The sequence below is a fragment of the Perca flavescens genome, chromosome 19 (assembly GCF_004354835.1).
Source record: "Perca flavescens isolate YP-PL-M2 chromosome 19, PFLA_1.0, whole genome shotgun sequence".
NCBI lineage: Eukaryota > Metazoa > Chordata > Actinopteri > Perciformes > Percidae > Perca > Perca flavescens.
In genome coordinates, this window is record NC_041349.1 from 31582207 (window position 1) to 31598785 (window position 16579).

Sequence of the window (16579 nt, forward strand, 5' to 3'; positions counted from 1 at the left end):
CTTTGGAAATAGCTGCTGTCCTCAATTTTATGGTCCTGATGGTGACGTTCTGGAGCTCATGTGGGTTTTGTAAATGGGCCAGCTCCAGTGCGAATCGCACCAAGGACTTATTTTCTGATTTCTGACTGAGAAACATCAAGGCGTTGAAAGGAACATCAGGCTACGTCTTTTTTTTCTTTTTAGTGCCTTGTTGAATTGGAGTGGTCTATGGGAAGAGACCGTGCTCTAGCATGAAATAATTTTTGCCTGATGTTTGTGGGCGTAGACCAAATACTGTACTGTGGGGGAATTTCCGGAAACACCATGTTGTGGTATGATGAGACTAAGGGAAAGCTTACATGACAACATCAGGTCATTCATAAGTCACACGTCAGGGGACGAGAATATTTGGCCAGTCTCTAACAACCAAACCTCTTCGTCTGTCTGTCTGTCTGTCTGTCTGTCTGTCTGTCTCTGTCATAAGGGAAGGTTTTATCTCAGGGCTGTCTCCTTTTGGTGGTGGCTGACGGGGGGTACATTTTTCTTCAGTTTCAACTCTCTGTCCCCGTTTTTGGTGTGGAGAGGTATCAGGGAAGAGGGAAGGGAGAGGGTGAGTCACATGTAATCAGGAGGAAACACCAGGCTTCTGGCCCCCCAGCCTGCTACGTCTTCCATGAGTTCACCAACTCCCAGACAACCAGCGTGTTGAGTCAGTTTCTCTCGGCCACTGCTTTTTTCACATAGTACCGGCTGGTTAAAGTTAACTTTTAACAGATGTAGGCCTGGGCAGTATATATCTATTATATTGATATATCGTTATCGAGGTATGAATAATACAATACTCTAACAAGAGCAATTACATATTCAACAGTCTTTTGAGAAACTTTGTCTGCATTAATTTTGCATTCTCAAAGCCTCTTTATTCGAATAGCAAATCAGCTGCATTGGAGATGGCCCCAGTGACTCCTCTTTTATGTCTGAGCTGCTCAGATTTGTACTCCTTTTGTTTCCTGTTAATAATTACTTACTCCTGTCAACCTTTTGCTGAGAGATGCCGCTGTAACCTTGATGTTTTGTAATGCAGAGAAAAGTTTTAATAGCAGGGTAATTGGTGCCAGTGAAAGACATTTGATTAGATTTAGTCTGATACATGCATAGGGACATGTCATAGTCCTTGTTGATTTAAGTGTTGAGTTACATAACGATAGCTATAAAGGAGAAATGGGAACTCCCTCCAATGACCTGAGGTATTCCTGAGAGACCCCAGCTCGAGAGCTATTCTGCGCTACAATCTCAGAAAAACTCAAACACAGTTACCGTTTGATAACAACAATGATATTTGAATGGTTTTTGTATGTATCGTTGTCCTAATGATGAGCTTTGACTTGCTGTTTTTCTTTGTCAGCACTTTGTCTTTGTTTCATTGACTATTCGCTCTGTCTCTAGATATGTTTCTGACTTGATCCTTTGAATACTTTCAACTTGGAAGACAAACTACCACTCCATCACATGTGTGACTTCCTATAAACAAAATTGCCAAGCTATACATGTTGACAAAGTTATACCCTGTTTTTCTCAAACTCCTCTCCTGGCTACAGTACACACTAGTGACTTTTGACTTTTAGTTTTACTGCGGATGAGATCCCACCTCTCCCTCCACTGTGTCCCTGCTTGTTTGCAGGTGTTTTATGTGGAGTGTCTGTAGAGAGATTACAGCAGGGCTCAGCAGACGTGTGACAAATATGTTGTCTTTTTGTCTCCACAGATCACCAGAAGTTGGAGAGAGAGGCCAGGATCTGCCGCCTGCTCAAGCATCCCAACATTGGTAACTAGTGCTCCCATTCTATTTACGTATTTCTTTCTGTCCTCCCGCTCAGGATGTCAGGGGGTGAGTTATGTTTAATATATAGCCATGTATTTAAAAGGTTAGCCCTGAAGATGGGTTTGTCGATGTATAGAACATCCATTAAATATTTAAGCAGTACGCTGGATACACATATTCTTCTAAGTGCTATTGAAGACATACTGTATCTGCAAGGTAGCCACAGTGTAGCTTCCTCAATCCATTTCTTCTTGAACAATATTTAGAAGCACACATTCTGCTCACGCACACACTTGTTTGGTTATTTTGGGAAACCTTGCAATCTTGCATGGAGTTACTTTTGTTTATGTATCACAAATTTGTCTAAAAATGGCTTTACAATCTGTACATATGACACCTTCTAGGTCCTCGAGATAGAGGTTCCTTCATGGGGAAAAAAGACTAGGTCAAAACCTAGTATGTGTGTATGGTCAGTGTGCTTAAATGTTAGTAGTCAGCAGTGGTTTTCATAATGTGAATATAGATATATGAATATAGAGGTCCCAGTAATATTTTTTTGTTGTGTACTGATGTATCACATGGTTACGACAAATAAATAATTGAGAGGTGCTTTGCAATGTAATCTAAAATGTGACTGTAATTGTTACTTTGTGGGGGGGGGAGGGGGTCACATGACTTAATGCCAGGAGGTGGCTGCTGAATAGTGAGCGCAGCATGGCTTTGGTTCATTTCTCCTTTTTTTTTTTTTTTAAGATGCGTACCCAGGGACATTAGTGCTCAGCTCGGAGGAGAAACCTCACAGAAGCCAAGGATGTCTAAAGGCAGGAAGCCTGTGGGAATATTAAAAAATATGTGCTTACACGGTCCTGACGCCATGCAAGACCAAGGTGGCGGAGGTGCGCTTGGATCTAGCAAGCTGCAGTCTAACGTAGCGGAAGGCATCGATAACGTCTACGCAGCGCTAACGATCTCCGGCGACATGGAAGGCCTGGCAGAAGCCAGTCAGAAGCGTTTCCTTTAACAGCTCTCTGCCCCGTTGCAGACTTCCAATCGGGTGCATTTCAGGGGCCCAAGCAAAATATCGTACAGTGGGGAAATAAGTATTTGACCCCTTGCTGATTTTGCAGGTTTGCCCACTTACAAAGAATGCAAAAATCTACAATTTTAATCATATGTACATTCTAACAGTGAAAGACAGAATCCCAAAGAAAATTCCAGAAAATCACATCATATGAATTTATTAAAATTGATAACCATCTGATGAGGAAAAACAAGTATTTGACCCCCTGGACAAACAGCATGTTAATATTTTGTAGAAAAGCCATTATTGGCCAGCACAGATGTCAAACGGTTTTTATAGTTGGTGACAAGGTTTGTGCACATTTCGGCAGGGATGTTGGCCCCTCCTCCCTGCAGACAGCCTCCAAATCATTCAGGTTCCGAGGTTGTCGCCTGGCAACTCGAATTTTAAGCTCCCTCCAAAGATTTTCAATCGGATTCAGGTCTGGAGACTGGCTAGGCCACTCCAGAACCTTGATGTGCTTCTTCTTCAGCCACTCTTTTGTTGCTTTGGCGGTGTGCTTAGGGTCGTTGTCGTGCTGAAACACCCATCCTCGACCCATCTTCAGCTCTCTCACTGAGGGAAGGAGATGTCGGTCCAGAATTCCACGATACATGGCCCCGTCCATCCTCCCCTCAATACGATGGAGTTGTCCCGTCCCCTTGGCTGAAAAGCACCCCCAAAGCATGATGTTGCCACCACCATGCTTGACGGTGGGGATGGTGTTCTTTGGGTTGTACTCGGTGTTCTTTGCCCTCCAAACACGACGAGTTGAGTTGAGGCCAAAACGTTCTATTTTGGTCTCATCTGACCACATCCCCTTCTTCCAGGCCTCTTCTGAGTCGTCCAGGTGGTGAATGGCGAACTTCATGCGGGCCTGTACATGTTTCTTCTTGAGCAGGGGGACCTTGCGTGCGCTGCAGGATTTCAATCCATGACGGCGTAGTGTGTTACCAACCGTTTCTTTTGTAACTGTGGTCCCAGCTGCCTTCAGTTGATTCATCAGTTCCCCCCTTGTGGTTTTGGGATGATTCCTCACCGTTCGCATGATCAGGGACACCCCACGAGGCAAGATCTTGTGTGGAGGCCCAGACCGAGGGAGGTTGGCAGTGGTGTGGTGCTTCTTCCATTTCCTGATAACTGCACCGACAGTTGATCTTTTCTCTCCAAGTTGCTTTCCGATTCTCTTGTAGCCCATCCCAGCCTTGTGCAGATCAACAATCTTGTCCCTCATGTCCGTAGAAAGCTCTTTGGTCTTGCCCATGGTGGTGATGTTGGATGCTGGTTGTTTGGGTGTTGACAGGTGTCTTTTATACAGGTAACGAGGTGAGGAAGGTGTATTTGATGTAGATAATTGGTTCGGATTGGGGCTGTGTCTTAAAGAAAGACTAACTGGCTTGTAGGAGCCAGAATACTTGCTGTTTGTCCAGGGGGTCAAATACTTGTTTTTCCTCATCAGATGGTTATCAATTTTAATAAATTCATATGATGTGATTTTCTGGAATTTTCTTTGGGATTCTGTCTTTCACTGTTAGAATGTACATATGATTAAAATTGTAGATTTTTGCATTCTTTGTAAGTGGGCAAACCTGCAAAATCAGCAAGGGGTCAAATACTTATTTCCCCCACTGTATATACCTGTGTATCTTGTTTTCAGTTAAAGTTAATTTGGATCAATTATTGAATAACATTTTTTTGTGATGTTAATAGACTCTTACTCTCTCAACAGCAGGGAAGGTTAATGTTCCTAAGCTGAATTACTTTATCCAATCTCTTCCTCTAGAGGTTCCCCTGTCATATTGTTAATGGTCTGACAGGATAACAAAGACATTTATAAGGAATGGTTAAAAACAAACCTGACTACATTTCAATAAATTGCAAAGACCGATTGATAGAGGAGGTTTGGGTCTACCAAAGATGTTGTATTACTACTGTGCGTAATCTGACCCACTGCTCACTTCCTCCTGAGAGAGCCCCATCCTGGTATTGTATTGAGCAATCTGTTCTTGCCCCATTATCACCCTTACAAAGCCTGTCTGTTAAACTGTATGGTGAGCCAAAAACACATCCGATAATCTCTCACCTAAAAGTTGTTTGGACCAAACTGGCCCGGCTGTTTGAACTGGATCCATATCTAAGTGCCTCATCAAGTATTTGGCAAAAAACAAATAGGGCTATCCTTTTGTTATTTAAGTAGTTTATCTTTCACCCTCCCCACAACCTGATTAATACAAGTAAGCACTTCTTTGTGAGCGTAGAGATTCCTAACAAACAAAGAAGTTCAGGAAGCCATATTGTCGTATAGTTAAATGATCCTATACTCTGGGTTGTGCAATGGCACCCTGTCTACAAATAAAGTGCATCCGCATGGCTCCCTTCCACACACACACACACACACACACACACACACCTCTCCCTCTCATTTCCATCCTTGCTTCGTGAAAGGCCAAGAAACTAATTACCACCTTGGTACAACTTTGACACACGGTGAAAACTGGCATTTATTGTTTGGTCCCTTTTGTTTTCTTGTACTGAAAGTGAGGGTTGGGGGTGGGCGCGACAGACAAATGGATAGGTGGGCTCTTGGGTTTGCTGGTCTGTTGTCAAGGTGTCAGATATTGACTAACTGACATATGACAGAGGGAGGGTTTAGTTAAGGGGGTTATTTAGAAGGGTTTGTGTCGTCATGTCTATTACCAGAACCAAACTAGGGTTTTACTTCCCTGAAACGTGGTCATTTCATCTTGACAGCAGCAGCAGTTAATAGGCAGTTAGTTAACAGCCCCCATAAATAGCTCTTTGAATTGATATTAACGGTGTTTCACATGGAGTCCACCTACTTGAAATGGCTAATAGATAGGGAGGTAACCATATTAAGCCAACATTATATTGGATTTTGAGGCTAATAAGGATATTTGAAAGTAATACAAACTTTCTGAAAATCGCAAGCTTCGGATTCTTGATTCTACTGTTACGATTTTTGATAGTTTTATAATTATCAGTTTACAGAAATATTATGACTTGTTTTTCTTTAATACATTTTGAACAGTAAGGTCATTGAAATGTAAATTATTTTGATTAACTATATAACAAATATTTGAATTGACAAAAAGAAAAATCTGTTACTGCAATTTACTGCATTTAGATTTGTTTTGCAAATCTGCCATCGCCAAATACCAATATATCTGTGAAAACCCAGTTGGCTCAGTTTTTCCCGCAGATATCAGTTTGAGATTTGTTCATCTTTATAGCAAAACTACTATTTCTTTGTTACAACTGGCCGCAATGTGTTCCCACAGAAGATCTCAACAGTTGCCCGTTTTCTAAGCCCTGATCAACTATAATATAAAATAGTATTGAACTGCGGCTTTAATGGTTACATACGTGATATTGTGCTAAAGCTAACAGGTCCCAGGTTAAGTTATCATCCTCACCAGTTGATGATCTATGTAGAAGATGAGGAAAAAAAGAAATTGCATGGTTCTTATACCACATTGTAGGGTTACGTTTGGAAAAATGTGGATCTTTGTTTTCCCAAAGTCCCAAGATGATGTCCTCAAATGTCTTGTTTTGTCCAAAACTCAAACGTATTCAGTTTTATTCTCACAGAGGAGAGAAGACACTAGAAAATATTCACATTTAACTGGAATCATATTTTTATTTTTTTTTTAAACATGAGATAATGGTGATAGAACACTGATGCAAAAAGACAACTATGGGTCGTATCTTTCACCCGGCGCAGCATAAAGGCCGATGCAGCTGTCTTTGTTAGTTTAAGACCAACGCAGTTGTCAATTTCCTGTCCAGCGCCCACGTCGTTTAGATAGCAAATGCACCTGCGCCCATCTGTGGCCCATGGGCGTGCTTGTCTTACAGGGAGGTGTGTTCAGGTGCATTCTGGGCGTATTGCTATCTTGAGGCAGCGGAAAGTGATCGCGCCATTGACCAACAAAAATCTGGTCTAAAGTCAATAGCCCAGCATTTCATTGTTATTTTAACAGCACATTACTGAAATGTGCCTAGCCTCGTGCTTATATAAAAAATAAATAAATACAAATATTACGGTGCAAATCCGACACCATAATAGCAATGTGCCAAGGTAAAAACGCGCATGGCTTTTAAAGGGAATGAGAGATGACTAAACGCTTCACGCTGTGCGCTTAGATCGTTAAAATTGGACCCTATATGTTTTAAGAAGAGGTAATACTGAATGATTCCAGCTTTGACTCAGTCACTGGAGATTCTCAATATTTGCCCGCTCACACATGAGCATACACTCCCCCTCAGTTTGAGACCAGCTTGTCTCCCATCAGATAGTGATTTTCTGGTAGCAGGTAGCGCTGGTCTCATTACTATTCCATTCACGCAGCATCCAGCCCTGGGAAAGCCCTCAATCCTTTAAGGTCGTCGTGGTGATGGATCTCTCAGATGTCAATCAGGAGATGAGCTAACTGTGATGTCAGAGAATCTCTCTACAAGGGAATCTTTCCCTTTTTTCTAAGCTTTTCATCCATCTCCTGCTCTGGCCTGTTTGAGCTTTTCCCAGAAGCACCTTCACATTCGTACGGTTTTACACATTCACAGTACAGTCAGTCTCTCGCTGTAGGATGAATTACCAATGAGAGTCTGGAAATGATGTATTCTGTGCTGACATGACAAGAAGCCAAAGACAAATCAAAGCCATTGTTTGTTATTAAAACATATACAGTATATAATGGAGCCAAAATCAATTATATTGTAATTAGGGCTGGGCGATATGGCCTAAAAATCAAATCCGATTTAAGATTTAAATCGGTTTTTTTTTTTCTCCCTCTACCTAAAATCAATCTGCAGAAATTGTTCAAAACAAGTTTTATTTTGTTTTGACTCATTCACACACATGGGGCATGTATACCATTATGATTATTCATGCCAATTTTGTGGAAATATAAATTGGTTTGAGTGTTTTCCCTACCAGTTTTTTTTTTTTTTTTTTTTTGGGGGGCTATATATTCAACAACAACAAAATGGATGCATGAGATAAAGCTGTTTTCAGACATAGGCCTACAGGTAATTCACTTCTCGTTCCTCGCTAAAAGTTCAAATCATTTTAACGTTATTGCGCAACCTTGCCCCTGTTTTCACCTGTTGCTGAGTAACGTACGTTAACATCCCATGATTGTCTCTTGAATGTAGCATACCTGTAGCAAGCTCCTCCGTAGCGATAAAAACAAACGTCGAAGCGGAGCTCCGTGCTACAGAGCGTTGATTGCTAGTTGTTTAAGCCGCTACAGACCTCCGTCACAGCTCGGTTGTATCAGCGGCATTTAGTAGATGTGTTGAGCCGCAAAAGAGTTCCTCAACACCAGCTCTGGTGCCCCGCATGGTGCTCCGTCAGGTCAGCGGTAGCTGGTGGTTCAGATATCCGAGAATAGGTGACTGTCAGCCAGGGACAGAGCACCGCGAGTTGCCGTTCATTTCGCCAGAGATTACAGTCAAGTAAGTAATGAAACAACTGTTTAAGAAAATAATTAATGTTAGTCCCTGTCGCTGCCATGTGCTCAGAAGTGGCAAGCGCGCACGGGGGGTGGGGCTGAGCCCGTTCGGAGCTACGGGAGCCCAGAGGAGCGTCGGCGGATGTTAAGGAGAAAATCGATTTTCATTTACACAAAATCAACGTCAACTACACATTCGAGTTAATCGATAAATACAATTTATCGCCCAGCCCTAATTATAATCAATAGCCAAGCTTTCCATTGTGCCTGTTAAAGCTACATTATGGTGCCTCTAAATTAGTGCTCCTCAACCCCGCAGAGCCACTGCCCTGTACGTTTCAGCTATCTCCCTCCTAGGGGTGTTGAAATTAATCATTGCATGAATCATGCATCACGGTGCGGACAGACCATAATCAATTATAGCCTACTGATGTTACTTGTTGATTTTCTGGTCGCTGCTTTTTTAGATTTTGCCTTTTTTGTCTGCTGTGTTCAGACTCCGCTACATTCAGAAAGGGTCTTTTTGAAGGGCAGATACAATTTTAAAAATGGAATTTGTTGATTAAAACCATGTGTAGCAATATATAATAATATTCAGGAGGTTGCGCATTGTGATAGGGCTGGGCGATATGGAGTAAATTAGATATCACCATATTCTAAATACCTCTATCGATTTTGCGGCGATATTCTAGGTTTGACAATTGTTGCTCTAACAAAATATCTTCAGACTTAGAATTTAGATAAATAATCATCAGTAATGTGGCCATAATGTCAGAGTGGGGAAAAGGCAAATGATAGAACAGCTAGAACAGTCTGTTAAGTTCAGAAAAGTTCATCACTTTACTGTAACGCAGCCTTTAAAACCAGGAAAAGACAACACTTGTATCATATTACGATATCCAAAATCTAAGACAATATCTAGTCTGTCGATATAATATCCATACGCTGTATTGCCCAGCCCTACATTGTGCTGCTTCGTGATATCAAGTCGTGAGACCAGTGAAGATTCACACCCCTACTCTAGCTAGGGTTTGCTACCATTCACATTTGAACTGATATGTAATTCAGTTCCGAGACCCAATGCTTCGTTTTTTCAGTACTTTATCCTCTCTGTAATAACATAGATGCAATTTCAGTTATAAAAAAATAAGCCAAACTAGGGCGTCTGGGTAGCTCACATTTTTTTAGAGCACGCACCCACATACTGAGGCTCAGTCCTCAACGCAGCGGGCCCGAGTTCGGTTCCGACCTGCGGCCCTTTGCTGCAAGTCATTCCTCCCTCTCTCTCTCCCCTTTCCAGTCTAAGCTGTCCTGTCAAAAATCAAGGCCTAAAATGTCCAAAAAGAATAAATAAGCCAAACTATTGTTATTCTTACATCATTTGACCCCACCCTCCCGTTCCTGCCCCATGTCAACTACATGACCAAAACACCGCCTTCCACCCTCACGGTCACCTTCTGCTGCAGAAATGCTCATTTGTGCATTTGTAACATCCAGGCTCGACTACTGCAACAGTTTCCTGTGTGGTACCACAAAGCAAGTCCTTGAAGAGTAACCTTGGTATTTTTCAGACTGACCTATTTTCCGGTCTTTGTGTCAAGTGAGTGATTGGAACAACTTTTGAAATTGGTCTAGTACGGAGCGAGAATGCGGATCATGCTCTCTATAAAAAGGATGATAAAGATCTACATTACCAAGCTCTGTTTCCATGGTGTTGTCACTTGCTGTTGTAAAGGACATATGCTATATCTTGCTTGTAGGTTTTAGTTTATCCATGACTATCACCAATAAATGAAATACAAATGATCATGTTTCAAAGCTGTCCAGAGCAAAGATCTTCAACAGGGGAGTTGTTTTTTTTTTTTTTTTTTTTTTTTTTTTAAAAAGAAAATATTTATTTATTTACATGAATCCAACATAATGTTTTTTTTTTTTGTAATGTACACAAAATTGATTATAGGCTTACTGGCCTGTCGATAAGCTAGCCATAAGGTAGCCATCCACAGATACAGTTAAGCTTGTGCCACATTAAAACATGATGTATAAATATATCAATATGCCAACAGTTTTTTTTTTATTTTAAAAGCTTATTGTATGCACCATTCTTTAAAAAAAAAAAAAAAAAAAAAAAAAAAAGTGTAAAGGCTTTAGGTTACCCATTGCGTTATTCTAGGTCCACTTTAATATGCAACTGATTTTTATACAAGATATGCAGTAAGGTCAATCTTTCTTTTTCAGCTAAGGGGTCCTTGGCCTAAAAAAACGTTGACCAGCCCTGGTCTAGAGATTGGAACAGGCTATCTTGCTCTACCAAAGCCTCTGTAACCCCTGAGCTCCTGTACTCCACGAGTGGTCAGAGGCATCATGTCAGTCTTAGTTTCACACCATGTCATTACATGTCCATTAGGCAGTGTAGCTACAGTAATTGGCTTAGTGAAAGCTCACCGGCGGAAGAGTTCTTCCCTCTGCTGCCTTCATCTTCTTGTTCATCAAAGTGAAAGAGACAGCCTTGCTCATAGGACCTGAGCACTTAAACTAGAGCAGCATCAGTGCCATATGTGCCAGCAAATTGCCATGGGGATGCATGTTTGCATCTGATAAACATGGCGGTCTAGTGTGTTTAATATTTAACAGTGAAAATATCATTACATGTAATGTCAATAACTACGGTTTATTATCTTATTATATAAACTGCTATTTCAGGGTTATATCGGCATTTTTAAGCCACACTGCAATGTGATTAAAAACACACTAGAAGGCACTGGGAGACACTGAAAGAAATCTTTCCTTTCGAAATTCATATTGATGCTGAAACATTTAAAAAAGAAATAAGCGTATTTTCAATTGAACTAACCTAGAGCTTGATTTATTCCCATCCCCAGTTGCAGAAATTTTATTACTTGCATTTTTTTGTTATATATGTTCAAATTGTGGGTCTAATCGGAAAAGCTGAAATGTCTTGCATTTTTGAAAATGCTAATATTTACTCTAATTTTACATTACTGAATTCATTCTAAAACCATTTTCTTTATTGCAAGTCAAAGGAGAAGCTACAAACATGGGCTATGAGCTATAGCCAGCTTTTACGATGACCATAAGAACTCTTATTATAAATTATTATTTCAGAAGTGTGGATGTCGGCTCATGAACCTCCATGCAGTAGGTTTGTGTCCACAGCTGGATCTGCCTCCTTTTAGAGAGAATCAAAGTGAATATTGTTAATGTATCTTTGTATGAGTATATAAGCTCTGAGAATGTGTGTACTGTATGTAGATGCATCTATTTTTAAATAGGATTACCAATTGTTATATTTAGACCATTGACTGTGCCAACCTTTAGTAGCTTATCATTCCAAACACCCTACAAAGCTATGCAGAAGACCAATGGGGCGGGTAATCTGGAAGTTTGAATTTGGTTTCTTGTAACGAATTAAGGAAAAAATCGAATTATGGTATTTCTGCCAGATGTTGCGATTACGATTAGAGTTGTTGTTATTAAAGTTTAGCTAAAGTTTTGTCTGTAACAGATAAAACATGTTGAGGAACATTATAACATGAGTCCCCATCAAAACTGCTCTATAGGGTATGCAAGTAACATAGATATGAATTTCCAGCAATAAGTGATATGTAACATTATTCCAGCATTTATCTTAAAGTGCCCATATTATGGAAAAAAAACACTTTTCTGGTTTTTGGGGTGTTCTTTTGTGTCTCTGGTGCTTCCACACACATACAAACTTTGAAAAACATCCATCCTTGCTGTTTTGAGTGAGATAGGGTTTCTGAATGTGTCCTGCCTTCCAGCTCCTGGTGAGCTGGTCAAAATCGGCTCGGACTGTGATGTCACAGTCCGAAATGAGCTGGCTAACCACAACAGTTAGCTCGTAGCGTTAACATGCTAATGCTAGCATGCTACGTCGTTCTCAATAGCAAAGCACTGTTACAACACACACAAGTTCACCATTATCTACAAAAGAACTACTTCCATGTGCGCCCTCATTTAAAAGTCTCCCAGCTAATCCTGCCTTGTAAATGACCAAAGTTGGAGAAAGAGGCTTTCTTTAACTGTCTCTAGAGTTAGCTAGCTGACATGCTCTACATCTGAGCTACTGGGCATGTGCGAGTGCAATCAAAGATGGTACAGAAGAAGAAAAGAGATCTCACTCTGTAGCTAAAACAGAAACCAGGTGAAAAGAGGATCGGCAGCAGTGAGAGACAGCTGTGCAGTACAACAAAAATATGGTGTTTTTTGAAAATTAAACCATGTAAACCTATTCTGGTAGAACCTTAAAATACAGTTATGAACCTGAAAATGAGCATAATATGGGCGCTTTAAGAAAAAGCATTAAATATAATAACAAAGAGGAATAAATCATGTTAAACCTAATGTTACACCAAACATTCCACTAAATATTGCACATTAAATTAATCCAGGCCTTCACGATTAGCTAATCTCATTCTTTCAAATTTCCATCTGAAAACGATTTATCGTTCAGTTTATAGTTCAATCTATAAAAACTGATTTATTTCAAGATTCCTACAAATCTCAGACGGGTAACCGCAGTAGGATCTAATTTCACTTTGAAACCGATCTATTGAAGGACCCAGACTAACTGATACTGAACTGAGTTTTAGTCAAAGACTGGTATTGGTCGTATTGGCAATATTGTCAAACCAGTATGTTGGAAGGGTCCATTGAAATGGACTGGACAGCAGTGCTTGTATTGATGAGTGTGTGTCTATACGCTTGTTCTTTGGGGGCTGACTGACTATAATCATTTAAACTCTTCAACTCTCTCGCAAGATAACAATGAGTTTTAAAGCCTCTCTCTGTGATAATGTTGCAAGAACAAAAAGCAAAAAAAAAGAATAAAAAAAATTATTGCAGTAAGTGGAGACTATCAGTAAGTTAGTGTTACACAGTTGTCATTCTCATGTCTGTGTTGTGACAATCCATTGTGAAGATGGAGGAAACAGTCTGGAGCAATGGGCAAATTCATAACGTGGATGACTTAATTCACTACTACATGTTAGCATTACAGAAAAAGTCATCATTTTGGTTGATTATTTTTGGCACGATTATTTTGGTCAATTTTGAATTCATGTTTATTTAACACTATTACCGATCATGCTTACCACTGTAAGCATGATCGGTCCGTCTACAGTAAAGGCAATGAGTCTGTTACCTCATTAGACAGAAATTGATATGCATTTGCCTGGTATTTCTAAAAATGTTATAAACAAAAATGTTGATTTGTGCTTGAGTTAATGAAATCCCAATCAACAAAACCGCTTTAAAAAGTAATATTAATATTACATACCACCATTAAAATCACCGGGAGAGTCGGACACAGCCAGACACTGGACGGTTAAACGGAGATTAGCTCTCCTACTAAACTGTTGCTTGGTAGATTATTAAACACAATCGAAGAGGTTTTGAATTGACTTTCTTTTTTTTTGCTTTTTTTTAAAAATCTCAATTCTTATCATTTTGGTGCTGGTGATTTTCCTTTTGGGGGCTGGCTATAACCTCTTTGTGGGGGGGGCGCGCCAAAAATTCCCTAGTCAGACTTTACAGTTTAAATCAAATCAAACTTTATTTCTATAGCACATTTCCTATAAGTTAATATAACACAATATGCTTCACACAAACAAGTGCTCTTACAAATAAAACACTTTATACATAGTTATACAGAGGATATTAGGCACACACTCACACACACCTAAAAGATCAACATTGAACAGCGACAAACTCTGTTAATCATAAACCTTTGTAAAAAAAGGTTTTATCCTTTTTTTTTTAAATATTCAGTGTGGAGGCCTCTCTCAGTTCCACTGGCAGGGTGTTCCATATCTTTGGGGCATAGACACAAAAAGCAGCCTCCCCTGCTCTGGAGTTACAGCGAGGGACCGTTTAAAGACCACTGCCTGTGGATCTGAGGAGTCTTGCTGGTTCATATATAATGAGCATGTCTCTAATATACTGAGGTGCAAGGCCGTTCAGAGCTTTATATACTAGGAGCAGAATCTTAAAATCAATTCTAGCCTTTACTGGGAGCCAGGGTAAAAGTCTAAGGACAGGTATAATATGTAATATGTTCCAGAACACGTGCAGCTGCATTTTGAATTAATTGTAATTGCTGCACAGTTGATTTTGGAATGCCGGTGAAAAGACCGTTACAATAATCTAATCTACTCGTTATAAATGCATGGATCAATTTTTCAGCGTCTTCCTTTGACAGAAAGCCCCTTAATTTAGAAATATTTTTAAGATGGTAGAAGGCTGATTTTGTGACTTGGTTGATATGACGCTTAAAATTTAAATCACTGTCTAATATAACACCCAGATTTCTAGCTTTGCTTTTGCTCTCTAGAGACAGAGAACTGAGATAAGCCATAATTTTCTGTCTTTGAGCCTTAGCACCAAAGATAAGTATTTCTGTTTTATCCTTGTTTAGTTGTAGGAAGTTCTCTGATATCCACATATTAATATCACCGATACAATTGATTAGAGAGTGTATGGGATTCATGTCATTAGGACTTAAGGATATGTATAGCTGTGAATCATCTTTATAACGTGCAAGTGGGAGCATGTAGAGATTAAACCATAATGGTCCAAGAATTGAACCTTGGGGAACTCCACACATAGTTGCCTTTTTGTCCGAGACAAAATCCCCCAAGGACACAAAGAATTGCCTATCCAACAGGTAAGTTCTAAACTAGTTTAAGACTGGACCAGACAGGCCGACCCAAGTTTCTAATCTGTGTAATAAAATCTGATGGTCAACGGTGTCAAAGGCGGCACGGAGGTCCAGAAGCACAATAACGGATAATTTATTAGAATCAGTATTTATATGCAGATCATTCACAACTTTAATAAGTGTGGTTTCTGTGCTGTGATAAGGCCGAAAGCCTGATTGATAATTATCCAGGAGGTTGTTTAACGTTAGATAATTATTGAGCTGAAAAGCAACAGTTTTTTCTATTTTTTTTCTATTATATTTTTTTGATCTATAGTGCACACCTTCAAAAGTTGTACTGAGGGAGGATGCAAAATGCTGCCCTCAGTGTGTTTGGAGCGTGTGGCCAGGCATTACACATTGCACGTGTTACCACACTGAGAGGGAACAACCGTTCACTGTGTTCAGAACTCACACAGCTACTTGCTGCTGCTGCCAATGTGGAGTAGTATTTTACATAACCAAATAATCTCTCTCCTTCCCTCCCTTACAGTGCGGCTCCATGACAGCATATCAGAGGAAGGATTCCACTATCTGGTCTTTGACTTGTAAGTGCGGGATTTATATTTTGCATATCACATTTATGCACATTCACAATCCACACGGTTAGACACGTGCCGGACACACAGGAACACACATTGACATATGCTCAGGAGAGGTAGAAGCTGACAACTGCCAATCACATGACCTGTCACTGAGGCACTGTGGGAGATGGGGTAGACGCGGCGCGTTCCTGCGTTGGTTTGCCGCCTCTTTGCTCCATCTGTTTCTGCAACACCATGTGCCCAGTCATCACACACGCGCACACACACACACACACACACACACACACACACGCACACACACACGAGACAATACAAGCAAGCTTGATTCCATCATGTAGGATCATACTGTATACTGTATTTCCACATTAAATAACTAAAATCGAAGGTAGATTACTTTATTTACTCATCTTTTTATTTACATCAGTGCTTTTTCTTATGTGACAAATCAAAAATGGCCGCCCATCAAAAAGCTTCAAATAATAAATTAAATCACATAAAATTGTTTGTTTTTTGTCCTGTTATGTCCTACAGATGTGCTCTGTTAATCACAAGTCCTTTCTCTCTTTAGTAAAACAAATCTGTAGAAATATAGATGGAATACGAGGGGAAATTTGTCTTGGACATAGTGCTACAATCTGTTGCTTCACAACACAATCATGTAACAGAAAACATTCTAAAATCGACATAAAAACATAAACGTAAGATCATAAGATCAACAAAGCATCTTGGGACGTAAAGTAAGGACACATGACTACAGACAATACGACATCTTAAAAAGTGACTTTAATAAGTGTGCATTTCAAAAGGTGCGGTGTATTTATTGCACTTTGTTCTGTTAATATAAAAAGGACAATTAAGAGAATGTTCAACTTCTGCAATGGTTTAGGTGTGAGCTAGTATAGACGCCTTGAGTGCTGTCATGGCTGCATGTGTTTCACTCTTCATAGTGGAGATTTAGTT

At 40.1% G+C, this 16579-nt stretch overlaps 1 protein-coding gene across 2 annotated transcripts in view; it reads left to right on the top strand.

Moving 5' to 3' along the window:
• The window catches only part of camk2d1 (calcium/calmodulin-dependent protein kinase (CaM kinase) II delta 1), a 104486-nt gene that overhangs the window by 43264 nt on the left and 44643 nt on the right, over positions 1-16579 (top strand). For both annotated transcript variants that reach the window (XM_028564038.1, XM_028564039.1), the window contains exons 3-4: positions 1745-1804; positions 15568-15622. In XM_028564038.1, the coding sequence (XP_028419839.1) occupies positions 1745-1804; positions 15568-15622 (115 nt within the window). The remainder of the gene's footprint in view (positions 1-1744; positions 1805-15567; positions 15623-16579) is intronic.